This window comes from Plodia interpunctella, chromosome 5 (assembly GCF_027563975.2).
Source record: "Plodia interpunctella isolate USDA-ARS_2022_Savannah chromosome 5, ilPloInte3.2, whole genome shotgun sequence".
NCBI classification, from domain to species: Eukaryota; Metazoa; Arthropoda; class Insecta; order Lepidoptera; family Pyralidae; genus Plodia; species Plodia interpunctella.
In genome coordinates this window covers 8,626,317-8,653,889 of record NC_071298.1, presented here as the reverse complement: position 1 = coordinate 8,653,889, position 27,573 = coordinate 8,626,317, and the positions used below count along the sequence as shown (strand labels likewise).

Here is a 27,573-nt window from a genome sequence, read left to right as displayed (position 1 = left end):
GATATTATCTGATAAAAGACCATAGGAAACGTATCCAAAACGAGTTGCATCTTGGTTCTCTGCACACAAATATTGCACTGCAACCTTTTTGTCCGTGTAGGCCTGCCATTGGGCCTTTCTTTTATGTTTTCTTTTGTTCGCCAGTTCCTGAAGTATTCGAATATATAGCTGAAACGTTGGAAGCACTATAAGTTTTTTATTAACCTACTTTATGAACGGAGCAGCATTGTGCCGAGTATGCAATATTCAAAAGTATTTGGAGCTAAACACGAGTTCGCTTCGGAAATGTGTTGCGGAATTATTAGTTTTTCTGAATGCCAAGTTGTTAATTACTGTGAATTAGTAATACGTATTTCACTAATTGTTTTGTAGAGCCATTTTCTATTTTTCCTAAGACTTTTTTATGACCATTGTGTTGTGATATTTGATTTCAATATGTAATTTAATTATTTAATTTATATTCTATTATTTATGTAGCTCGGCTTTCATATACATAAGACTACATGTTAAGTAATAAATTTTTATGGATTGTTTTGTAAACTAAATTTTAAATACATTTATTTGCAAATAAATTTGTAAAAAAATATTATTTTTTGAAAAAAATATATTTCGTTCGTTCGCATTTCATTAAAAAATTCAAGCATTTTAAAATAGACGTATAATTTGACACTGAGCCTTTATATTCGTCTTCTCTTCTCTTCATAACCTTCACAAGTGATGATCCATAAAAATTACTACCTATACATGTGACAATTGGTATCGATACTCATGTGGTAAGAGTAGGATTCGAACCTAGGACCTTTCGATCCACAGGGGGCATTAACCATTACACCACCACCGCTTCAAACACCGCTCCATAGTGTTAAGATTAAGTAAATAGCGTTAGGAATTATAGTGAAGCGTAAGCGAAGTTCAAGTGTATGTAACAGGAGCGCAGTACAGCCGGACTGCGGCGGCGACCTAGTGACCGGGGTCGACGACCGATGCACCGACCTCGCTTGCGATTCACATGAACCTAGAAATGCACTTTTAATACACTTTGTAGGCACCTCTTCATTGTCCCGTTGTGACAGAGTCTCGTGTCGTTGTAGTAGGTTTGCTTCGTGTCTGTTAATGTAAAAAATTATAGGCGAGGTGTTTTGAATTGACTGTAATAACAACTTATTGGCAGTAATAACAAATTATTACCAGTTCAAATGGCACCTTGCTTTTCCGTCTAAAGTCAATGTTTTTCAGGTCAATGCGAGAGATAGTCAAAATGTGTTCCTGCTAGTACCTCGAACTAGTAGTAATTACGGCGTCTGTTTGTTATGAATACCTAATAGAAATCAATAATCGAATAGTAACTGAAATTAACCGGCATTCTTAATGAAATCATCCATATGTAGTTGAGCTAAACGGCATAAATTTAATTTAAGTCTACCTGTTGTGGTTATAGAGATAGACTCCTGTCATTGATAGCAGTCTAGTGTCATCGATAGGAGTAATACGTTATTATTCACTAGAGTAGAAACAAAATAAACTATGAACCTTAACGTTCCTCAGTAATCACACTGTTTATCGATAAAAACCGCATGAAAATCCGAGTAGTTTTTGAGTTTATCACGAACAGACAGACAGGGGCGACAGAGGACTTTGTTTTATAATATGTAAGGATGTAGGGATAATAGTGGAGGAATAACCGAATATGGTTTCGATTAAACACTTTAAATAAATACGTAATCCTAAAAATTCCTTTTACAGTACGAGCAAAACGATCTCGCTCTGTAGCAGTGTTAAAAATGTTAAATAACTTTCAAAAGAAAAACAAGGAATGCGAAAAATAGTTACCAACTTTCCGAACAAACTCTGATCAGCTGATTGTACGAGTTTTATAGAACCAATGTTATGTTCTTGTTTTTCGCTACTTACCTACAGTATCATCGGTACTTATAGTAAAAATCGAAACCTTGCTAAATGCTAAATTCTCTACGCATAAAAGACAATAACGTAAAGGGGGCCATGCGCCTCTCAGGTTTGTGGGGCAGCAAGTTTTTGCTTTGTGTCGAAGCCATACAAATGCATACTTCAAACAGTCTGTCTGTATATCGGAGGAAGTTAGTTTGATCCAGATGCAACTTTGTCTGTTTTACGGTGCATCTGTAATCTAGTTTAACAATTTGCTTCATAACTTCCTGACAAAGATCATACATGCGGTTGTGTCTTTGTTTATTTGTTTGTTTTACAATTTAAAAATATATAACACGATATAATTTGAATCCGCTTTCAACCAAAGAAAATTTATTATTTTTTTAAGGACATGGTCAAAACCTATGTACAATCACATAGCACAACGGAGTGGCAATGCGTTGCGTCGTCGTAACTGAACTATGGGGCCGGGCCCTCGGAAACACTGTATATATGTAAAAAAAAAACATAAAGTTGGCAAATTCATCAGCCTTTTGGAATTCCGTCAGTGAAGCGAGTAGTATGGAAGCCGTTACAGCGACATGAACGCTCGGGTTGGCACGTCCCCCGCACGCACGGGTTAATCGTTCTCGTCTCTCGCCCAACTGGCTACGAGCGGAATCGCCTGCTCGATTTGATCATTCGATTTGAAATTGTTGTTTTGTTTATGGTTGACAAAAATAATTCTGTTAAAATCTGTTAACCACTAAACTTAATTCAGACAGATAGTTTTCTTGGAAAACTTCGATTACAACTCATCACCATCATCAGCCATTTAAACGTTCCACTGTTTGGAAACAGGCCTTCCAAGGAGTATGAGTCATGTCCTACCACGCGGGGCCCTCTAAATCCTTCTTAACCCTATGTATTTTGGAAACCTCGCTGTATACTTACATTTAAGACAAAGACAAAGATTATTTATTTGCAAAAATATGAGTTTAATTTTTTTTACAATGTGTTGTTAAAAGTAAAATGTTTCACCGTCCACCGGTATATAAATGGAGAGCATGCTAAATTAACTAATTTTTTATCTGAGTCTTACCATTAAAAAAATCGTTCAAATTATAATAACTTTTATCAATCAGTAAGGGCCAAAGGTGCTTTTTAAATAAATTTAAATTAATAACTAAAATATATAAACTTACATTTAATGACTATAATAGATAAATAACAAGGCACTTAATTATTATTAGCTAGATTTAAATATATTTATGTACTGTGTACACTACACCATCTTTCGTACGCTAACTGTAACTAATGAAAATAAATTTGCGTAGTAGTCAAAATGTAATAAACTCCTAAAATTTTCAACTTTCCAGTACATTTCAATGTGAGAAATGTAACTGGCTAGTACAGATTAACCAGAAATCATATTGGAATGTGATTCACAGTTTGCTCGACACCTCTCGCCACCGCACAATACATTTCATGAAATTGTTAATTTGATACGTTTTATTACAAATATTGCAACTATTCTTATAAGTACTAATTATATATTTACTAACTTGTGCCTGCGGCTTCGCCCGTTTTTATAATGTGCGTCCGCTCATAGCTTATTTTTGTCAATATCTAAGGTTCCAAAGCAACGTATCGCGATGAAACCTATATCAGATTTTAAGTTAACTCATTTGCTATACACCTGAAAATCGTATAGTTGTTGCGTGATGCGCGAACAAACATATAGACACAGAGAAAGACAGAAAGACAAAGTCAGACAAAGATACTAAAAAAAGTGTTTCGACTTCTATTAGTCCCATAAAGACCTCCGATATATTTTTTTAATATCTTCTGTCTTGTACACAGACCACTTACACTGTTGGAAATAACATATTTTTCTTTTATCTTTGGGAATAACATATGTAGATAAACTAAAAAGGAAAAACATACACGATAAAAATGCGATGATGAGTATTGATGAGTACAGCAGCGCTGCCTCTAAAATAAAAGATCTCAGATAAACTAAATGGTTAATCTTCCTATTTTTATACATGTTTAATTAAAATTAATTGCCTATGTATGGCGACTGCAGATGTTGTACATGTCCGCCGAATTGGCTTCGTTATCCTGTGATTTACAACTTTCGGACAAATGTGAATATTCTGGGAAACTAGCTCACGATTTAATAAAATAGTTTTAATAAGTACAATCTAACAAATAACCCTTTACTGCAAATTAATAAATAATATACAAATGTAACCAAATCGAATTATTTTTAGTTATTCGTGATTATGCATTCATTAAATCAACAAATCAACTGTAAGAAATTAATTTTAAAAGATTATCATTTTAAATCCTGTCTTATCCTTTTTCATCACACGTGTCATGAATAAATATAAACACGTGTCATGAATAAATATTTATTACAAAATATAAAATACATTATATTACATAATACCCATCAATTTGTTATTTTCTGATTGGTCTGAAGGTTTTGTATTGTTTATGTATGATATACATACTTGTTGTTGTATAACAAATATATTATTAATAATTAGTATTCTAAAAATACCGTTAAAAATAAATAATGTTAATTTGGATTAAAAATAACCGAAATGTTACCGGAATATTCCCGGGCCAAAAAACTAAGGACGGCAGGCACATCACTAGCTCTAAGTGACAGGTCTTGGTTTGTCTTGCAGTCAGAATAAAAATACACAAAATAACAATAAAAGTTTTCGCGTGTCCAGTATTAATGGAAAAAGTTTCTTACTATATCAACTTCCTGCTAATCAGAGACGTGACAAAGCCTTCAAACTTAGCTTATGAGGTCGAGGTGATTTTCAAATTAAAATTACATAAGTAGCTTTATATTTCATGCTTTATAAACATACAATTTATTATTAAAGCAATACAATAAATAGAACTTTCTTAAAAAAATGTGGGCTTAAAAAACAAGTTATGAATATAATACTTACGCGGACGCTCCACGAGATACAAAAGGACTTATTATTTTTTTGTTGTAACTGCCATTACCAGTCGTGCTTCCGCGAAAGTGTTTACGTCCACTGTCGTCGTTATAAAAATTAAATTATTTCTGTGTCTTGTGCACTTGAAAGGGTTAAATGTATTTATATAATAAATAGAACTTTAATTTAAAATTTTGGCTTTAAAGAAATACATTTTTAATTTCAGAATATTGATTGCGTCTATTCTGTTCACTGGTGTTTTTTGTAAGCCATAATTTATATTAAATATTAATAAGATGTGGTAAATAAGCGTATTTTTACTTTAATTATTGATTACATACGTGTTTAAAAATATTCATTGTTTTATATTTCCAACGATTCAAAGTTATTTAAAGGCCAGCTGATCAGTTAAACTTTATCAAGCGAACACAAGTGATAATAAACTTTATATTACAGGTATTAAGGTTGATTACCAATTTTCAGAACATTTCCTACCCCAATTTAATTTATTTATGGCACTCCGGTTCCGGTGAAAATGTTTACCGCCTAATTTTATGGACACTCATTACCAGAACACGTATGTAAAAATTGGCAGTAATACTGCGAACATATTCTCAGCAGTGGTCGTTCAGAAATGCTAGTAGTTTGTATTTTTTAGAGAAATTACTATAAAATGTAAAACTTGATGCGAAAAAGTGCCCGTGAAAGTCAAATTTTTGAACAAATGATTTGATATTTTTTACAAAAAATTTTATTCTCATACATAAAAATAAGAAAAAAATACCATAATAACTATTAAACTTGTACATAATTAATTGAATGAATATAACTATATACCTAATAGTACAATTAATTCCAATTTTGCGGATGAATATGACATTTTTCAATGACAAATCGACTACTGTGACGTCGAATACAGTGTTGTAATACGAGGGCTGCTATTTATGTATCCGGAACTGGCCAATAATTCTAGAATATTTAAAAAGTAATTACAACATTTGAAAATAGAACTCTTCGGCTAGAGAATAAATATTTTTCATGTCCCTGTCATTTGTTTTTTTCAATTGGCGTCAATTTTGAAAATAGCTTGTCTTCATTGCCATGGATTTAACTCGTGAACATTTTCGCGCGATGATTTATTATGATTTTCGGCGTGGATTAACTCAAAAACAGTGCATCGAAAAACTGATTTTAACTTTTGGAGATGAAGCACCATCGAAAACCACTGTGTATTATTGGTTTAAGGAATTTCAACGTGGACGGTCTATGCTCACGGATGAAATTAAGGAGGGTCGTCCTAAATCGGTAGTGGTACAACAAAATATTGATGCTGTGCGACAATTAGTAATGCAAGATCGTCATGTTACATACCGCGAGATAGAGGCGTCTCTGGGCATTAGTATGACGAGTATACACGCGATATTACACGAACATTTAATTGTTAAAAAAATTTGTTCGCGTTGGATTCCGCACAACTTGAGCGTAGATCAAAAACAGGCTCGTGTCGACTGGTGTAAGAAAATGATAAAAAAATACAACCGTGGCACGTCAAAAGCTGTTTATAATATCTACACAGGTGACGAAACCTGGATCTATGCTTATGACCCTGAAACTAAACAGCAGTCAACGGTGTGGGTCTTTCAAGATGAACCGAATCCAACAAAAGTTGTTCGTGCGAGAAGCACTTTAAAGCAAATGGTCGCTTGTTTTTTTGGTATCAACGGACATGTAGCTACAGTGCCACTAGAGAATAGTAGGACGGTTAATTCTGAATGGTACACCACCATTTGTTTGCCAGAAGTCTTTGAAAAAATACGAAAGAACAACCCACAACGCAGAATCATACTTCATCACGACAATGCTAGCTGCCACAAGTCGGCTGAAACAAATAATTTTTTGGAGGGTCAAAAGATTGAATTGACGAGTCATCCGCCGTACAGCCCCGACCTGGCACCCAACGATTTTTATTTATTTCCAAATATTAAAAATAAATTACGTGGTCAACGTTTTTCGAGCCGCGAAGAGGCCGTTGATGCGTTCAAAACACACGTTTTGGACATACCTCAATCAGAATGGAAAAAGTGCTTTGAAAATTGGTTTCATCGTATGCAGAAGTGCATAGATCATCGCGGAGAATACTTCGAGAAACAATAAAACCATATGTAATAATATATGTTTGTTTAATTTTGTTATTCCGGATACATAAATAGCAGCCCTCGTATTATAAGCAAATAGGTTAAACAGTTGTTTGTAACTGATTGTATCGCATATCAATTTAATAACATTACTATTTATTTTTCACGGTAACATTTTTTTTATTATTGTCTGAACTCCGTCGCTTAAACGGCTGAGTAGTATCCGGGAAAATGCCCATAGAGCGCAAACATAAAACATAAAAACTTTGCCAGCCAGTCTTAAAAAGTAACATAAACGTAAGAATGTCATGCTACCGAACTTTCACCTAATTACTTGAGCTGTATTAATATAGGGAAAGCGGCATAAAAATAGGTCATATATTGGCGAACGAAGAAGACGGAAAATAGTGCAACAAATTGTGGTATTGCGCTGTCTCTTTCTCGCGCCGGAAATCAATAATGGCATCTCGCCACGTGGAGGAAGCAAGACTGTTCCATTTACACTAGCTGAACCAGAGACACGGTAGACTTTGACATCGGGCCATTATTTGAGAATTAAATTGAATCCTACTCGTCCAGTTGCGATCCGTTTTGAAGCTAAATTCGTGCTGCTACAGAACGAATCAATTTTGGAACGCCGTTTAATGTAATGTCTATCTTTGCTATGAAATTTGGCCAATTAGATGTCTAATGGTAAAAATAATTTAATGCAATTAGTTAATGGCCATACTTTTAGTTTGATTTGAAATAGGTGCTAGATTACATTTACTTAAATAATAAAATATTTTAATCGATTGTAACTGTAAATTATAATCAATTATATTATGATTTGAATTATAATACAATTATGTGTTAAAATGTATATTTTTGATTTTTAAATTTTTATACATTTTATATTCATTGGACAGACTATAGTCGACATCTAGTTGGAAAACATAAACAACTTTGCCAACATCTACAGTGATTGGGTGAAAAGCAGTTCAACTCTGGAGAAGATTTCATTTAGTTGAGGATAGATGTCGCCAGCTAAAGAAAATATGTAGTACCAAATTTTCTCACACTCTACAGCGCTCAATGTATAAAGCATTTTGCTACGAAGCGTAGCGCTGTCGTAGCACCGTAGACTCTCGTAGCAAATATTTTTGTTTGATCTGCACAGAGGGCGCTACTCGTTTTAAGTTTCTCAAATAATTTTCTTGTTTTGCATAGGTATAAACAATGTGTTTTTATTATTATGTTATTTGATTTTTGCAATAGTGTTTTTTTAGTCTTTTGGTTTTTGGACACATAACTATACAATATAGTTAGTCAGGCTATAAATACTATTAAAAATAAACAAATTATTACCTTTTAATTTGCAAACTGTCATTTTTATGCAATTTTTCATTGTGTTTTATTATTGAACCGAAGTACTGTAATGGAAAAAAAGTAATTGGGCATGGCTTTAAGACGCATGCCGTATTGCTCCGTTGCGACGACGCAGCACGTTGCAGATCCGTTGTTTTCTTTATTGTTTGACCTCAAAATGACGAAGCGTGACTGAGCAATGGGGCATGGCTTATATACCCTTTGAATTGAGGTTTAATGGCGCCAAATTACTAACCCATCGCCAGCATTATATACAACACTTATAAAAAGAATTTCCAGTTTATAAACCCTTTCCATAATGTTTATTTATAATCTGCGTAGAAGCAGCTGTCAAATTTTTTTGTTTTATAATAAAATATTTTTCTCAATGTATTTTCAACTTACATGATGTCTCCCAACTTGAGCCTGGTGTGTATAAGCGCGCAGGTCTTGTGGTCGGAGGCGGCAAGCGCGGCGCGGCGCCTGCGCATGGGGCGAGGCGACGCCGGCGGTGAGTCGCCGGCGCAGACGCCGCGCCGCACGCCAGGCGAGCTGCCGCGCCGGCGTACCGACGCGTGCCGCCCTCCCACACCGCCCAGCATCCTGAAAAATACAAATTTATTATCGATTTATGTACACATAACGAGTACTTTTTTCAATTGAAATCTCTTCCAGTAGACCCGTGAGAGGAGAGGTGGTACTTATCTATCTATATATATAAAAGAACTAGCGTTTTTTACAAATCAACGCCCAGCCTAAACTATATAAGATATAAACGCGAAATTTGGGCAGTAGTATTAGGTTATTACGTAGTCGTCAGACAAGAAAGTAATTTTCAAAATTCAACCCCCATCAAGGTAAAAGTTGAAAATTGGCATAAATGCTATGCAACAAAAATAATAAAACTCGTGTTTCAGGATTTTTTTAAATTTGACCTTTAGGGTAGTTAAATGAGGGTGAAAAGAAATAACGAATAATCCCATTCAAATTTTCGTCAACGAAAGATATGAGTACCAGCATTAGTGCATTATAGCTTGATGGAAATTTGTAATTAAATCTGAGTATCTATATTTACTGATATAGGGTGATTTCTGAGAAAGTTGTATTATGGTTTTACCCGAGCGAAGCCGGGACGGGCCACTACGATTATATACATATAGAGTTATTTATGTACAGAAGTAATGTTGACACAAAAACGAAAAAACAATATCCTCTATCTAAAAATAAAACGTGGCAAAACGTACAAATCGGTTGACAGTACAGTGACATACAAAAGTTAGCTGAATTATTTTTCCCTGAATAGTAGAAAGACACATCCAGCGTTTTTCTATGAACATTCGAGTTATGTAAATTTCTGCTTGAAAAATTCACTCTTCTTTCAAAGCGTCCATCACTTATTTAAAAACGGAACGTTTTTGACGTTCAGTTGTTTCGCTTCAGATGCAACAGGACGTAAATGACGTTATACTGATTTTATGCAGATTAAATTTCCAAGAAAATTAAACGGCAGCCGACCGCAGTGACGGGAGACGAGCGTTTTTAAATTGGACCGAGAATTTCCTGGTTTATTTTTGTTGGACAGCCATCGAGATTAATTAAAATTAGGAGGTTCCAACTTATGGTTTATTGAATTTAATGGCGGAGCTGCGTATTTTTGTTATTTTTAAATATCAGCGAAGGGCCATTTATGATTACCAACCACTTAGATTTCACTCGGGGCTGTGACGCCACGAAGCGCGGGTGAGTGTAAAACATAGGTAATTTTAAAATTGTCATAATTCGGCTGTGATTTTACTATCGGTCGCCTACCTGACGTCAACCCTCCGTGGGAATGCTAATGTTCCTATCCTAATATAAGTTGTGTGTCAACAAAACTTTCGTTCATTTCAAAATGGAATTTTATACGAGTAAATTTTTATTAAGTGGTTACTCCGTTCGTTACACTAATTTCAGTTAATCTGACGGGTTTCCCTTGTCTTGCTACTAAGTAGTCAAACTGAATTTCATTTGTAAATTATGGAATTTTCTTCAATTTAAGAGCTGACAATTGATCTAAAGATTATACCCTTAATAATTTCAACTAAATAATTTATTAAAAACCTTTTATATACATATATCCATACACATACATATAACAACATTCGTAATTGTTTCATACCCATCAGGAATTCTGATTTCCACTCACAATATTTATAATTCAAGAATATAATATTAATTACATTAATCCTCGAATACTTGATGTTATCAGCATACCCTACACTCAAAATACATTTCCCGAAATTCCCACGAGATCTGGTTAAAGGCTAAAAGCTAGTTAATTAACTGTATCAGTCAGCAAAAACTACAGTTTCCGGGAACTAAATCAACAGGTACGATTGCAATAAAGTTTCTGAATCGAAGCTTTGAAAGTCCCCCGTCGTCTGGCAACTCGTTCGGGGCTTGATATAGATGTCCTTTGAATCCGACTAGATTGCTAGACTAAATAGTTGAAGTTTGCAATTAGTTGATGCAGGCATGCAGTCGCAGAGATTATTTAATATAGTTTCCCACTTTTGTCTTTCCATGAATGTAATGATATGGCTTATTTTTTTTTGTCTATACCTTACAGTTTTTTGTACCTACGAACAGACTCTGAGCTAAGCTGGTTACGAATGGACGGATATGACGAAATTGGGTTTCCTTGTATACTTTGGAGCCCTATAAAATAGTTTATTTAAATATAACTAACTACTCATTCATGTATTCGCCAAGTAAATGTTAATACAATTTATGTCGACTAAAATCACCAAGGCTTTGTTTAAAAAGATAAATAATATGATAATGAATTTCTCTGATTGATGAATTTCCCCTTTTTGTGTAAGCATGATTTATGTGTGGTCACACAAAAAGAAACATATACGCATCGACTTGAGAACCTCCTCTATTTTTTTCGTCTGTTGAAAAACATACCTACCTATTGGTCAAAATATTTTCTAGAACGAATCTATTGAGCCACATACAGCCCAGCACATTACAAAAAACTCGTACCAAAATGGCGTCGCGTTCTTTTTTTTAATAAATATTTTCCTCTCGTTTCCAAATCATTAATCCGTAAATTAATTCCCGCCAACGGCCCGATGGCTGGCGATATTGAGAATCTCACACGCCCACGTGACCACAACAAAGAGTATGTTTTCGCTTTTTGGCTGAAAGTAAACAATAAATGATGATTGAATAAATGGGGCGAATATATCACGCATTTGTGTACAAATTTAATGAATGACCACTATTATAGTGGTGCTGTATAGACTAAGTTTAGAAAGTGTATAAATTAAAAGTTTATTGTGGTGTATTTGTTTGATTAAAATTTGCATTTTAGTAGAAAATAATAATAATTTAAAACAAATTGGATTTTAAAATTTATTTAGGTTTTTGTATTGTTTAAATACAGTCAAAGTGCAATAATATGGTTGGTTTAATGATATTTTATGAAACAAGATCTATATAAAACAATGATCTTGATCAGGATTGCTTTAAAAACTATAAAAATATTTTCCCTCAACTTTAGTACATTACAAAGTGTCTCCTAAAGAAAATTATATATCACTGGAAATCCCATATAATGCATTGTTCGATGCTCAAATCCCACTTTTGTCTGAAGGATAATAACCTAATAGCGACTGCTGTCCAGCGATAGCTCCTTGTGCGCAAATAGAACTGAATCTAGTCTGCACTGGCTCGGATTTGTGACTTGTATATCTATATAAAGATGGAATACCGAAACAAAAGCCGCTAGCTCGCTGTAGTGGCGTCCGATTTGGAGGACAAAATCATTTTAAAAAATCTTTACTCAATAAGTTGTTTTTACAAAAAGGACATTTTCGACATAAGCTTTTATTGTTGTCAGAGATTTTATCGCATTCAATGCGTGACAAAAATATATGTCCGTGGGGTAAACAGAAAGTATGGCTATGCTTGTAACGGCTGCTACCCTGACGTCAAGCATCTTTGGGGATGATATTGTTGCCTATCAACTGTTGAGTGTCTCTGAAGGCGGGTCCGCTGCGACTTGTTTTGAATAGAACATTGTTCAAAAACATAATTTTATCGTTGTAATTTATGTTTTTGAACAAATGTTCTGTTCAAAACATGGCGTAGCGGACCCGGCTTTAGTCACCTCGTACCACATCCACAGGAGGATTTGGGGCGGTCCTATTCTAGGGCGGAACCACACACCATCCTCGCCTTACTCGAAAACTATCTAACTGTATAAGCTTCAGTAGAAAAACCTTAATAAAATCTTTAAGATCTTGTGACAGACATTTTTGTATGTGCGTTTTTTGTCGAAATACCAAGAAAAAGAAAACGCAGTCGGAACTTCAGGCAAAGGTATGGAACTTCAAAGGAAAGATCTACATAAATCACGCGGTATCACAGTCGCCTAGAAAGGGACAGCACATGCTTACCCGACTGTCCAAAAAAGGAGTATTATGTTCTCAGAGTTTATATATAATTATGTATTTATTTTTTACATCATAATTCCTAAACTGTTAGGTCATCATACACAGCTAGATAAGCTGTCGAATTTCTTTTGAATTGCGTGAAACTATTTATATACCTAGGTCATTGATATTATAATTTACAAACGTCTATTTAAAATTGCATATAATGTTTTGTTTGTTTCAAATAATTCCAGGGAAACTTGACAGATTGCCTTGGCACCAAAAAGTTACGAGAGTCGAACCAATGTAGGAAAGGGCAAAGACGAAGAAGTAGATGATAAATAATTTCATCGCACACAACTGGGTTCTATTTTTCTTTTTTTTTGTTGATCTATGCACACATCAAATATATTAGACGCTGTTACCGCGGCATATAATATAATCCACACAAGGTAACTTGAACTCACTCAAAACTCATATATAATTAGTAATTATAAGATATTATATATCTTTCTCCATACTTCAAACTAAGTGAAGAAAATTGGTTGAGTAGATGGACCGTGAAGAGGTAACAAACAAACTACTAATATTAACTAAGTACTTTCGCATTTATAATAGTAGAAAGGATAAAATTCAGTCAAATCACTCAATCATTATTCGTCACATTAGGTGTACGTAAAATAAAATAACTTACCCAAAGTAAGTGAAAATAAGAACACCAGCTTAACTGAACAAATATAAAACATGTCAGTGCTGGCTGACCGTAATCAACCGGCGGATTGGCCAGCTAATTAAATTGATTGCCGACTGATAGACTTTGATCCTCCGGGATTGGAACCCTGGACTTTCCAGAAACTATTGACCAGTTCTTTATGAAATTGTCTATTACTTGTTTGATAGATAGTCCGTATTAAGTAATTACGGCGTGAAGCTCCGTTTTAGAAATTGAGTAACTAACTTAGTGTAATTACAGCCGAATATTCAACATTTATTATTTACGCTGACCCTGAGCTACGCGGCGTCACAGCTCCGAATGAAACCTAACTATAGTTAAGATGAGAGAAATCCTACTAATTAATATCAGTGAAGTGAACGTATAGTAGATAGCTTTTTTGTGATTGTTTTGATACGCACTAATTGAAAACACATTGTACAATAAAATCAAATAAATTAATTTGATTTTATTGTACAATGTGTGCGTTTGATTTTATTGTAATTAGTGCATATCAAAACAATCAATCTCGGGAGAAGCATGTCTTGTGTCATGGAGTAGGCAAATAATGATGTTAACATTTTTAAGACGTCTATGTATGGTCTATACATAGTGATAGTACAGTACTCATATGCGCTCATTACATGTTGATGGCACTTTAACGAGTTCACCTCTAATTTGGGCCGATGAATTCTAGAATTTACCGCGAAATCGTTAACGACTCCATGAGCCTACAGTTCAGTTCAGACATATGTCTATGTTGTTCACCCTCGTCATTACATTGGTACTCGTACATACTTTTAAGGTATACCTACTAATCATAAAAAAACAGTCGAGATTAAAAGTGGATTCGTTCCCAAGCGAATTCAGACTATTCTTATCCATAAATCATTATGGAAGTATGGATTAAAAATACACAAATCTGTGCGTTTATTTGTTTTTCTGTCATTTGAAACATTTGAAACAGATATAGTTAATGACGCATGCGGTACGAGCAACAGTTAGTTTCGAAAAAAATTACAAGGATTATCAAATACGCGAAGTACATAAGCAAAATCAATTACCGATATCACTTACAAGTTCCTTCCTGTCTGACCAAAGAATAATTGCAGCCACGTGATCGTAATTCGACTGCCTCCCAGTTTATAAATCGATTCCCATGGGTTCGTTATTTTCTCGAGCGCGTTGCAAATTGGACCCCTTCCGCTACTGAGTGTATTAGATAGTTGGAAGGTGGATTTTCTGTTTCACAATTATTATTGTGTATCTACTTCCAATTTATGCAAGTTACTGCGTTGTTCATGTTGATTTATCAACTTATAAAATAATTCTGCAGACGTATTTTCCGATAAAATAGCGCATTAAGAATGGACAATTTACGTAAATATGTTACTAAAATAAGATAAAATAAGAAGTCGAGGTCTAATAAAAAATAAAAATATATTAATCTCTATCATCCTCTCTATCATTAACAGGATTCTTCCCCAAAAAGGGTTGAGGTAAGGACCTCAACCCTGTTTGGGGAAGAATCCTGTGATTTATCAATATCACAAGGCATTTTATGCCTTAGTCGCTTCAAATTACATCCATCGACATCGAGGATATGTATTGGTCCTATTCTAGGATGGAAACCACACGCCTCATCAAGTCAATTTTCTCCATGTGCCAATCACGCGATTGCCACAAAACAAGCATACGTCTCTCACACAATACACGAGATCATTCGTGCACAGAGGTGGGCTTCGGCCCGGGAAAAATTAAAAAAATAATTTTTCCAGATTTTTAACATTTTGTATGATAAAAATCAAAATCATATCAAATAACTCAAAATAACTAGGAAACTAGGTATTAAAACTATAGGTGTATATACTAATTACTTTTTAAAATAAAATGAAATCTTCAATATATATTCAATACCTAATCCAAAACCAATGTTCAAGCTTACTCATCTTATAAGTGGTTTAATCCTTATAGCTGATACCGATAATCTAAAAATGAAGAAAAAAGTTAAAAAAAAACAACTATATATTTTTTTTTTTATTGTTGAGCAAAACTTTTAGAAAACCGAATTTAAAACGAAATAAGCAATTATAATTGAAACAAACCGAAAATCCTGTCTTTCCCCGGGAAGAAACCCAACTCGTGCATGAAAGGGGAACGCTCCCATGAACCATAATATAATGAATGTTAAGAAAGAAAAAAACAATGAAAAGCAATTTTGTGGAGTTCGTGTACCCAATTCAATAAATAAAAGGTACATTCAGCTGCACATAAAGTTGTTTTATCTTTCACGGTAGCGATTGAGCAGTAATAGCGACGGAATTGCACTGAATTTGGGTAAAGCGATGTGCTGTCATCTGTACCTGTTGGATTATGAACATCGTAATTGGATTGGCAGCGCTACAGAAAAATATCACTTTGGTGCTTTGCTTGTGCTTTGCTACTTTTCTATCTTATGTTTTTCATTCCAAGTGGAATCCTTCTTTGTGTATGTAATCTAAATTTATTATAGTAATTGTTTTCAATTCGATTAAAATTTGATCTTTGTAATAAAAGCTAATTAAAACATGATTTTTAGAACTCTGAACTGCCACAATATTTTTTTATTTCTTTGTCCAGTAAGTTTCTTTGTCCAGAATTATCATAAGAAAAGACCAAAGACGAGACATGAGAGTACAAAATTGGGCTTTTGAGTCACCACCAAATTATATATATTTGAAATAATTCCGGAACCTTGTGTATAAAAAAATGTTGCGAACATAATAAACATACCTGAAGGAGGATAAAAAAGGATCACAGAATTCCGCACCAGTACACTGAAAAAGGTCTGCCTAAAGTTTGAACGTCTGTAATTATGTATTCCTGTCGTTCGTGTTCGGTCAACACAACACCCCGCCGCAAAAAATATGATTTGTTAATATTTTTAATTTTTGTACAATATAGTCCGTATATACAATTACCCTACTTTATTTATTGTAAATTTAATAATACATCCAAAGTATATATATATATATATATATCTTTATGGTATATCAGCGTGTATAAGATTGTGACGACCCAAAGCCTGGTATCCGCCTAAAAAGAACTTTTTTTAAAAGATTCGTCTATCATTTCACCACCGGTTCCCTGTTTGAAGACCACCTTCTTCACGCTGTTGTATTTTATGTGGCATAAACTTTTACCTTACGTTACCCATCTTTTAAATGGGTTTGTGTCTGGACGTAATTCGGTATCTGATTTTTGTGTGTTCATCAAGTTATTCCTTAGTGATCTATTTTGTCAAGCATCCACAGGAGGATATAGAATTATCCTATTTTTGTACATAAACCACACGTCAACTCTCGGAATAAATGTTATTTTTAACATAGCCTAACGTGGAAATTAAGATAAGTATTCACGTAGGTTATAGTTTTATTAGCTGTGTATTTCGTTGTGATTACAGCACGGCTTATCCTCCTATTTTTTTACAATTTCTCCTTTCTTGTAAACTGTAATTTCTATTTTATCTCTGGATTATCAAGTAATTTTACGGAACTTCCGTATGACATCCAAAGCACTCAATATCGGAGGGTCCGTAATCCATAACAATTCCGGGTCAGCGTTATGGCAACCCCGAACGATTACTCCGAGGGGCTCAAGACACTTTCCCCGGAGAAGGGAGTTTTACTTCAAAAGGTGATTCTATTAAATATTTCTTGGGGTGAGCCAATTATGAACTTTTTACATTTTTTGCAAAAGATTTGACGTGTCGTTGCTAATATTTTTCTGTAATGTTTTAACTACACTGATAATTATTACTAATGTTTATTAGTTTCCTCTTCAGACTTCTACTCCACCAGGTTCCTTTAGAAAGAAATCTTAAAGAAATTTCTTACATTATAGCTACGAGTACGAACAAAGACACAAGACACTTGTTGCACAATAACCCCTGGAAAAACTGTTCCCGTAGAAAATTCACGCGGATGCCACGGGCAAAAGTCGATAAGTGACAATAGATAATATGCTCAATGTTATTACCTAGAAGTGATGTCACTTCACAACAACTACTTGGCGCCGCTGTTTCTAAAACTGAAGCCAACGTCCTACCACCGTGCCGACTGCATAATAAGATTCAGGTTAACAAACACTCAGGTATCATTGGTGTCAACTAACCTAATTCAAATTGATGGACCCACAATTGGACATGCTGACACAAAGAGGCCAATTGAACACCAACATAACTGAGCAGTTTAAAAATGGCTGCGGAGTTCACAAATTTTTAAATTCATAAAACTTTCCGCGTAATATTATTTTGTAAAGACTAGCCGATGGCCACATTGGTGGGTACCCGAGTGGGGACAGATGAGCATTCGCTATTTTGGTATTTATAAACAGTCGAAATGCATAAAGATTGCGCGCTCCGGTTTATTCTATGGAGGCTCATGAATGGAGTGCCCCATATCCGGCCGCCTGTTGTCAGCGGCCCACAGACAACTTGAAGTACTGAAAAGATGGACGTAAATAACGTTAGGTTATTATTCGCAGACTTTACAATATGTATTGTATTATACTTTATCCAGATGATCGGGTCGTAGGTCCGACTTTGTCTTACGGTAAAGTACTTACTCTCTTTCATCTGAAGATTCCCATCAGTCATAAAGCGTTGGAGCCCAGGGTCCGCTTTCCTAATTTTTATGCTTTACAAGATTTTTTAATTCTTGTATTGTATAAGACTTCAGTCACTCATATTATAGACTTTGAAGTGTGAAAGGTAAAGTATACCTTTTGATTGTGATAAAAAAAAATATACTCGTATCTATAATAGACGAATATAAACTGATGCATTTAAAGTTCCGATAAGTTTTCGATTAGGTATAGACCTTTAAAACCCAGTTAAGATTTCCGGAGTCAGATTGTTTTGTTTACGAACCCTTCAATTTACAAGTTATAATTCGCAGCTTAGCAATGTATAAATTAATTTCCACTTTATTGATCTACGCCGTTGAATTTATAATATACCTGAACCAATTTTATTATCTTTGAATATTTTAAAACTTTCCGGATCGTCTACTGAATACCGATCCATCAGCTATCATAATAATATGTTAAGCACGGGATTCGTTTCATCTTTGAAATCATTTATAGAATCATTTAATATTTTCAGTAGACTGCTTAAATCTAAAGCGTAATTTATTACGTATAGGTATATGGAGATTATATTCCTAACAATTTCTTTTATTAATGCTTAAAGCATGTATATATATATAAAATTCACAATTCACGCTAGTGTTTACATACATGATAGACATGCGCAACATTCTCTAACAATTCGCTATAAAAAAATATATACGTAGTTATGTCTCTATGCATGCATATTTATATAAATAACTATAAATAAAAATATGAATATTTACTTTTTATGGCTTATCAAGGCATTTTGGATTTGAGCCGAAAATAATGTAGGCAGTAGATTTCTTCTATTCTACATAACTGCTTGTTAGATTTTCACACGAATTCGAAAAACATTATACAACTTTTTTGGGCAATTAAAAAAAATATGTATCAGCCATCGGTATGCTGCTCGTTCTCTTAGTAAGTTATCACAAAATCAATGTTTAGAAAAGGCAATCAACTTAAAACTTATTTGCAGCGCACAAGCAGGAATTTAATATCTTTTAAAGTCGTAACTTCGTAATCCGATGAGTAAGTACGATGCAAGTAATGGAATGTAATTCATTTTATTAAATACTAGATGTTACCCTGGGCTTCGCTCCCGTGGGAATTTTGAGATAAAATATAGCATATAGCAATCTTGGATAATGTACCTTTCTAATGGTTCGGTATAGTTTCGGAGATTACCCGCTTCAAACATACAAACTCACAAACACTTACCTCTTTATAATAATATATATTATAGATTATATTTATCAAGGTGCTTGCTATTTCCAAGATATCATTAGAGACACATTTAGAAAACTTAGCTGAAATATAATAATATTATTTATGATCAAGATGATAAAATAAAAATATTTATACCTACTGGTATAGCATCACATCTGTTAGGGGGTAGACAAAGTAGACGAGTTAAGTACTAAAAGATTTAATTGTGTGGTGCTTAGAAAATAATAATAAAATCTAAGTGAATAACGTCGCCTTTACAATGCTCTTGATATAGGAACAATAACCTATACATACCCATGAGAATCTATTGAAATAAAATCAAGACACGATTCAGAATAAGAGAAATAAAGGTGTATTCATCTTGCAATATATAAAACCGGGTACCGGCTCGGTACCGGCTCACTGAAAGGAAAATTGAGACAGTACTCGTATAAGGGTGCTATCACACTGGTTCTAAAAATTAAATCTTATATTTTAATAGTCTAGTGTAAGTTTGTAAATCTTCGATCGGCGCAAGTTTTGGCAGGAAGAGGCAGTAACGTCTTAGTGTGAGCTTATAAATCGATTTCGATCATTGAAAGTAAGTATTCGCAGTGAGTCGCAGCCCAACCAATCACATTGTGGTTTTTGTCACATCGCACATGCTTACTATGATTCCTCAGTTGCACTGCGTGTCAATGCATGCAAAAAGTTTTAACAGGCGAAACCGCATATCAAACTCACACTTGGTTATAAATTAAGATAAAAATTTCAGTTATATGTTTTGACCTACTTTCAAATCATCACAGGGGCTCCACACACTCAATGACGGCGAAAGAAACCGAGAAAACGCTAAAATTAAAATGTAATTATATTAAAACTAAATTCGATTCGTTAACTTTTCAATTACAATTTTGTTGAAATTAATATCACAATGTCTGTCTGAGCCCGACCGAATTCCTTCCATGTTCACTCAGTGAGACTGACAGCAGTACTCACCCATGTAATCAATTGTTAGACTGTTTGGAACTTGTTGGAATTAATTTAATTTTTAATTTTTTCAAAAATATTGGAACTTTTTTAACGAAGTTTTGTCTCATCCTCGTGTTTGTCCGGTTGTTTTCCGGTTGTTGATATGATACGAGAAACACGGGTTTCGCAAACAAAATAAAATATTTTGTATACGTATTATCTTCAGGCCACTTAATATGTGTGCTGTATGCAGTGCTTTTCAAATAAGCATGATATTGTTAGGTATGTAAAACCATTACCATTGTAAATTCAATTTCGGCCTCATCTTCTATAGCATCTAATAAGTATCAGCTTTAGATACGCTCCAATAAAATTTCTGACGCCGTATTTATTTGTTAAAATGTACGACGCAATTTGCAACTTTATCACCCAATTATAAGTAGGTAATTAGGAATACAATTACATCCTGTTTGTAACCTAATTTCAGGGAACCTGTATGCAAGGAAGTTAATTTAACCTGCATCGGATAAAATTCAACGTAATTGGATTTAGAATAACTGGACGCTCATAGTTTTGTAAATAAATAAACGCAAACACAATTTAAATTAATAATAAAAAGTTTTTCTTTTAAAATACAGTTTAGGCATAAATTATCAATTAAGAATCTCTCTTGATTTTAGCCAGAAAAAATACCAAAGTGGATTTTCTTTCCCAATCTGGTTCTTAAATTATATGTTAGGTTTCATAGGGTTATTTTCCAAGTATTTTTCAAATCGGGCTGATTGTTGCAAAAATTACAGTTTACAGTGGCGTAGCTAGCGACTATCGTGTGGATAGACAGTGACCTGCACCGGGGCCCCTAACCTCAGGGGGCCTTACTCCACAACGAATTTGTGCCAAGGAAAAATAGCTATGACTATCCATCTAAGCCACTGAGCATGTACAAACTCAATCAATTTTTATGTATATATATCAGCACCGACCCAAATGGATTAAACCCAAGACTTAATAATTATTTGCGGGCATATTTAACCATTTCTCACTCACGTTTCCAACGTCTTGATTAAGACCCCGGTATTTAATAGTTCGTGTAAAACATTAATAGAAACATGCAAGTTTAAATAGTTAAAGTGGGGTTCAAACCTAAACAAATTGTTCAACATCCGCTTTGCCGCGGGCGCTGTAAGCAAATGGTTTCCAATTACCGCCTCTACTTATCTTAATTGTTTATTCTTTGTTAATTTAACTATCGCCATTTGTTAACATCATTCTATTTGATGTTGTGCTTCTTGCTCTAAAATAAAGTCCGTTCTCCGAGCTCATGTTATTATTGTTTCTATAAATGTGCTAGACTAAACTTCATATACATTTAAATACATCTTCAGGAAGGTTATTGTTGCTTATAAGAACCAAGCTTATGTGTCCTTTAGTCGCCTCCAGAGCCACACGCCATGTCTCTCTACATTTATGCTCTACGTAAAACGCACAAAACAATTCAAGCGCTTCATATAAACTTTCTTTCCTCGGTATTTTGTTGATGAATAATAAATTTCCTCCAAGCAGCGACATGAAGTTTGTTGTGGAATTGTAGAATATTCTAGAAGTTTTCTTCAGCTGCAAGTTGTTGCACTATTGTGTGTGGATTGTGACAAATAATATAGCGAGGATTTGCTAGAAACGTTCAATAGATACCTATTCTTTTATGTACTTTATTGAGTCTGGTAAAACTAGACATAGGATATTTTATTCCAATATTTATCTTTTTGTATAACAGAAAATGGTCTCCAATCTCAGACCTTATTTAATAAAATAAAGATTTAATACTTACTCGTACATGTACATGACATCGAATTGTTTTATAATTTAAAAAATACTCACATGGAAATGTTAGGCTCGCGCCGTGGTGATAAGAACCTACTCGAAGGCTAACTAGTTAAAATCAATTTATGACTTTACAATATCTTGTGTGTGAAATAATTTTAAAAATGTCTGCAGCTCAGTGCCTGTGCAAACTAGGATTGACTAATCCTCTCAATATTCTAAAAACATTTTAAATTTTCTTCATGTCACGGAATTTAGTGAAAAAATTGAAAATATCAATATTTGAATATTTTTAATATTGTCAATAGCGTTTGACATACATACATAAAGTGTCTAATATCGATATTTGACGCACAGAAAATATTTTTGCAATTCTTACTCGGTTGGATTTAATATCACTTTTTAAGAGTTTTTCTTGTTATTGAGGCATCGTTTTTCTTAACAACGCTGCGCGGTGCCAAATTAATTCGCAAAGAATCACGGACCGTGAAATTTATTTGGAGCTCCATCGATTTTCTTAATAAAAACAATTTCGCCAGATACGCCCATTGTGGGATGTGATAATTACGGCTAAATAATTAAATGAACATTTCACAGAGTAAAATAGCCAACTTTAATAACTGAATTAAAGGCTGAAATGTTATTAATATCAAAGCTTTCAATTTATTGTTCATCCCTCATGCGCTTTATGTTATTCCAGTGTCTTATTTAATTAATTATATAAAGTTTCTATCGACGACGTATATTCCAGATCCGGATAAGAGTTTTTACAAATGTTTATACAAGTTTGTTAGTGTAAATAAATAATATTGAAAGATACCCCTTTGCCACGGGAACTTCGACTCAGACCCGTGGAACCCTCAAGACATTTTATTTATTATCTGCGCCGCGTCTGTCTGTCTGTTATTAACTCCAAAAAACAGATCTTAATGCGGTTTTCACTAATAGATAGTGTGATTGATAGTGATAGGTTAAGATGTTTGAATATACAAAGATAAAGACTCCCTTCATTTATCTCAAAACTGTTCTCAAGAGTAATCAAAATATAAAAGGGGCACAAGATTGTTATTTAGCAAATTAAAGCCATTAACTTGGCCTCTCCAAAGTTCGGCCATAATGTGAGTTCGGCAGTCCAAAATGATTTGTTTTCGGAAGAAATATTGTTCTTTCGGTCAACGAGTATCGATTGTACAATGTACACAAACTGCGACCTACTATCGGTAAATTTCGAGTGAAATGTCAAGGAAAAGTTAAACAAGTTAAACATAAATAAGTCAAAATAAATCGCTTATAATTTTTCACTTTACAAACAATAATCGATTATATATAGGTAATTAAATAAAACAACATACTTCCAAATGTTCATACATGTTTTTTTTTGCATGTAAGTAAACCTGAATGCATCTTTACTCTAAGCCTTGCTCGCATCCAAACTTTTCGGTTTTGTTCAAATATACAGCCACAATTTTACAAAGACTGCGAATATCCACATCAATACCCATTGAATTGAAGATCCGGAGTCATGCAATGAAACTCCAGCGGAATCTGATGTATTTTCACAATCACCCATATTGCCGAACTACCTAGTTCCTCGTCCAAATAGATAAATAAATATATAGAGACAAATCACATAGATTGAGCCACAAGGTCAGATCGAAACTATAGATAGTCATAGGATACTAGCTCAACGATACCTGGCCGAGGATCAAACCTGGGACATCCAGTGCAGCAATCCAGCATGATGACCATTAGGCCACGGATGTCGTCGTAATAGATGTGAGTATTTTGGTTATTAAATTTAATTAAATTATTCTAAAAATGTTTCATGGTTCGCTTATTTATTTTTTACACACAAAGGTGCGGTGAAGTGTTTTTTTACACGAATCCGTTAGGTAAGCGGCTAGAGGCTGGTGTAATACTGCCATACAGACCTTGTTAGTTTAGCCAACAGTCTCTCACAATTTAATACTAAAAAAATCTTTTACCTACTATCAATACTCACTCATGTGTAAGATTGTAGAGAAAAATAAATGAATAATTATAATCAGACACTCCGTCTAAAACAAATGTAAGAGGGATTTAAAACTGACTTTAACAAAGTGACAACATTATTCAGTGTCTCAAAGACAGACGGAACATGCACGCTCGATCGCAAGACATGCCTTTCAACAGCCAACAAAGAACATCCTTATAGAGCGTACAACAATACTGTCGAATGTTCACATTCTGCTTCAGATACGTTAGTTCTTAGTTGATGTGTTACTTTGTCTAGTTTTCTTGGGCTGCTTATTTATTAATATTTTCTTTAATTCTTCAAGTAACTGTACTTGTCGGATGTCTCAGTTCGATAATTTATATTAATTTTATACTTTACATTTCTAGAATGGGATCTCTGAATTTCCTCCTGAATACTGTCGAATGTGTTCTTTCTTGTCTGGTACCTATTAGTTGATGTGACAAAATTATGTAGTTCTTAGGCTGCTCCCATGGGCTGCTCATATTACGATTTTTTTGCATGTGATTCCCGCCCTAGATTACAATTTCTTCTTACTTTTGCATGAATGTCTAGCAACTAAGGAATTAAACAGCGTTGACAGATTATCATTAGCAAATGAGGGTTGGCGTCAGATGAAAAAGACCCGAAAATTTTAAGGAAAGGAATTTCCGATTTTTTTTATGTAAAGCTAAAAAAACATTTTCGTAATTTATATATTTAAATTTTCGGAATTTTATACCCAATCATATACAACTTTTACAAATAAAAATTATACCCCAAAATATGCCAAATTCATATCAAAAACCAAAGTTAATTTTATTATACCAAAACTATATATAAAACCACATACAATGACAGTTTTCCGAGAAATAGGCTTACATCCATTTCCCCAATAATGGCAGACTCAACCTCTTTGAGAAAGTCAGGAGATAGACCGCCGCTCACTATGTTTACAAGATGAGAAAGTAGGACATGGCTTTATTCGTGTACTGCACAGCCAGAAGCTGAGGTTTTATATGTGGATCACTTTACTAAATATGCTACCCGTTTTTGACAAGTAGGTAGTAGCTATTTTTGAAATATCAGCAATCTTGTAGGAGTTTAGGTATAACTGTAATCAAAAACAACGACGTTTGAGGAATTTGATGTCTTTCTTGTGCTAAAAATAACCCTGCAAAATACCACAAATTTTCAACAATTATACTTAATTTACAGTAGCTAATTACCAAAACTATCTAGTCATTACTAGTCTACACATCGTATCGGCTAATTCGGTTAAATGTCCGATAAAACTGCTAATCGCCAATAAAACCCGCCCATATCGATACACTTATGAACCCCCGTAGTATTTCGATTAAGGCCGACCTTTAATAGAAATAAACTGTTTGCGGAGAACAAATTTATTAACCGATTGTATTGAAGTAGTATTATATGGTTTTGTTTTTAGAAATTGGATAAACTACATATAATAATTGACGACCTCTGTGGCCTAAGGCAATCATGCCGGCTGCTACACTAGGACTCCCAAGATTCGAACCCCGGTCAGGTCAAGATGAAAAATGATATTTTTCAGATTGACCTAGGTCTTAGATGTTTACCTATATATGCATGCACGCATGTGTTATAAAAAATAGTATCGTTGAGTTAGTATCACATAATATATATAGTCTCGAATTTCCTTTGTGGCTAACTCAATCTGTGTGATTTGTCCATATATATTTATTTAATATTCATGTACTTACACGACTACTACATGATAATCTTCTTTCTTATCGACTTTGTCGTTATATAACTAACACTTTATTTTTAAGTAGTCATACATCTGACGTGCGTAATTTTAAATAAATATCCCTCCATATAGAATATGCTAAAATTTAGTAAGTAACATACATAATTTGTATATGGACTGACGATAAAAATTAGGTATTAAAATAAGTCTTTTCGATACCCACACTTTAACTTCTTATTTTCAAAGATCGAAAACTGCGTTATTTGGAACTGTTACCTAAGTACCTAATTAGAATTTCATTTGTGAATGGCACCAACATGCAAAAGGAATATTTTCACCGAAGCCTTAAGCCATTAAGACTACGAAGCAACTGATCCACATAATTGAAAACTGAAGTTTCCATCGCAATGCAATATCCCTCACAATAGGCTGTTTACGGACGTCAATCAAACGTCAGGTCGAACTTTGCCAATTTATATGCAAAACGTTTCTCAAAACGTATACCTGGGTAAATAAAACATTTATTCTGGAACAAGAAATACGCGACAATTGTATGACTTGCCAGTTGGACTGGCAAGTCACATCTCCCACGATATGAATAACTTTGAACTTATTTAGTTTTCAAAAGTTTAGTTATAAAAAGTAAACTTAAAGGTAAACTTCGAACATTTTTTTGATAATTTATAGGGTGATTCTATTCTACAGCAAAAAAGTTATCAAATCATTTTGTTGCATACATTTCTAAAATTATTAGCTACCAGTAGTATTTAACTTTTTGACGAATAATATACCTTTATTTTTTTAATAATTTACCTTTCAACTTGTACGTGAAAAATTGCCTGTGATTATTCTGAATAAGCTTTGAATTGGGCTACGCACCGCGGCGAGTCTTTGCTTCAGTAGGTCTTTCGAAATAATAAGTTTTTGACACAAGTGGTTATTGTTGTCAGCAAAAAAAAACTTATTGCATTCAATGTGTGACAAAAAATCATGTCCGCGCAGTAAACCATCCCTCGTCATCCAAACTAAACGTGTACAGTTTAATCCATTGAAGATATCTGCTTTAAAATTCAGTTACAAGATTCCACCCGTATATTATATACTTATATGCATTGCAAGTTATATAAAAGCCTGTAATATAATGTTTTATTCCAAATAACAGTGCTACTTCTTTTCATAGTCTTATTCCTTATGGCTAAGGGTCGTCATTCATTCAAATGAAATAAAATGAAATACACACAACAACTTTCTTGGCACTATTAATGGAGTGGTTTATCATTGCCTTCTCCATTTCACACACAAGTTAATAATAAACCATTCTTTTATCGGATTAGTGCTACATGTGTATCAAACATCATTGAATATTTTTAAAACATTAGACTTCTTATATGCGGATTTGTTGACCCACGTTACAAGCTTACTAGTTAATTAAGGTCATCGAGTGTTATCTATTATCCATCATTCACGTGATAAACATATCATATAAGTAGCTATCTTTATTATGATAAAACATATAGAGCGATATTTTACGATAGTAATAACAATACGAGTAAATAGCGAGTGTCATATGCAGTGCGAAACGATACTAAGTGCCCAACCCACGTAAGTAGACAAATGAAGGAAAATAGATAAGCAAGATCAGAATAATACATCATACGATACATAAAACTACTGATATAAAATAGTTACATTAAAGTCTACTTAAAAGGTATGCAAAGACATAAGCTA

At 33.9% G+C, this 27,573-nt stretch overlaps 1 protein-coding gene across 15 annotated transcripts in view; it reads right to left on the bottom strand.

The window, feature by feature from the left end:
• Positions 1–27,573, bottom strand: part of cac (cacophony) — a 135,286-nt gene that overhangs the window by 65,219 nt on the left and 42,494 nt on the right. For all 15 annotated transcript variants that reach the window (XR_008404679.2, XR_008404676.2, XR_008404678.2 and 12 more), the window contains exon 3: positions 8,741–8,938. Coding sequence is in view for 9 of the 15 variants with exons in the window: in XM_053744645.2 (XP_053600620.1) it covers positions 8,741–8,937 (197 nt within the window). In the remaining 6 variants the exon portion in view is untranslated. The remainder of the gene's footprint in view (positions 1–8,740; positions 8,939–27,573) is intronic.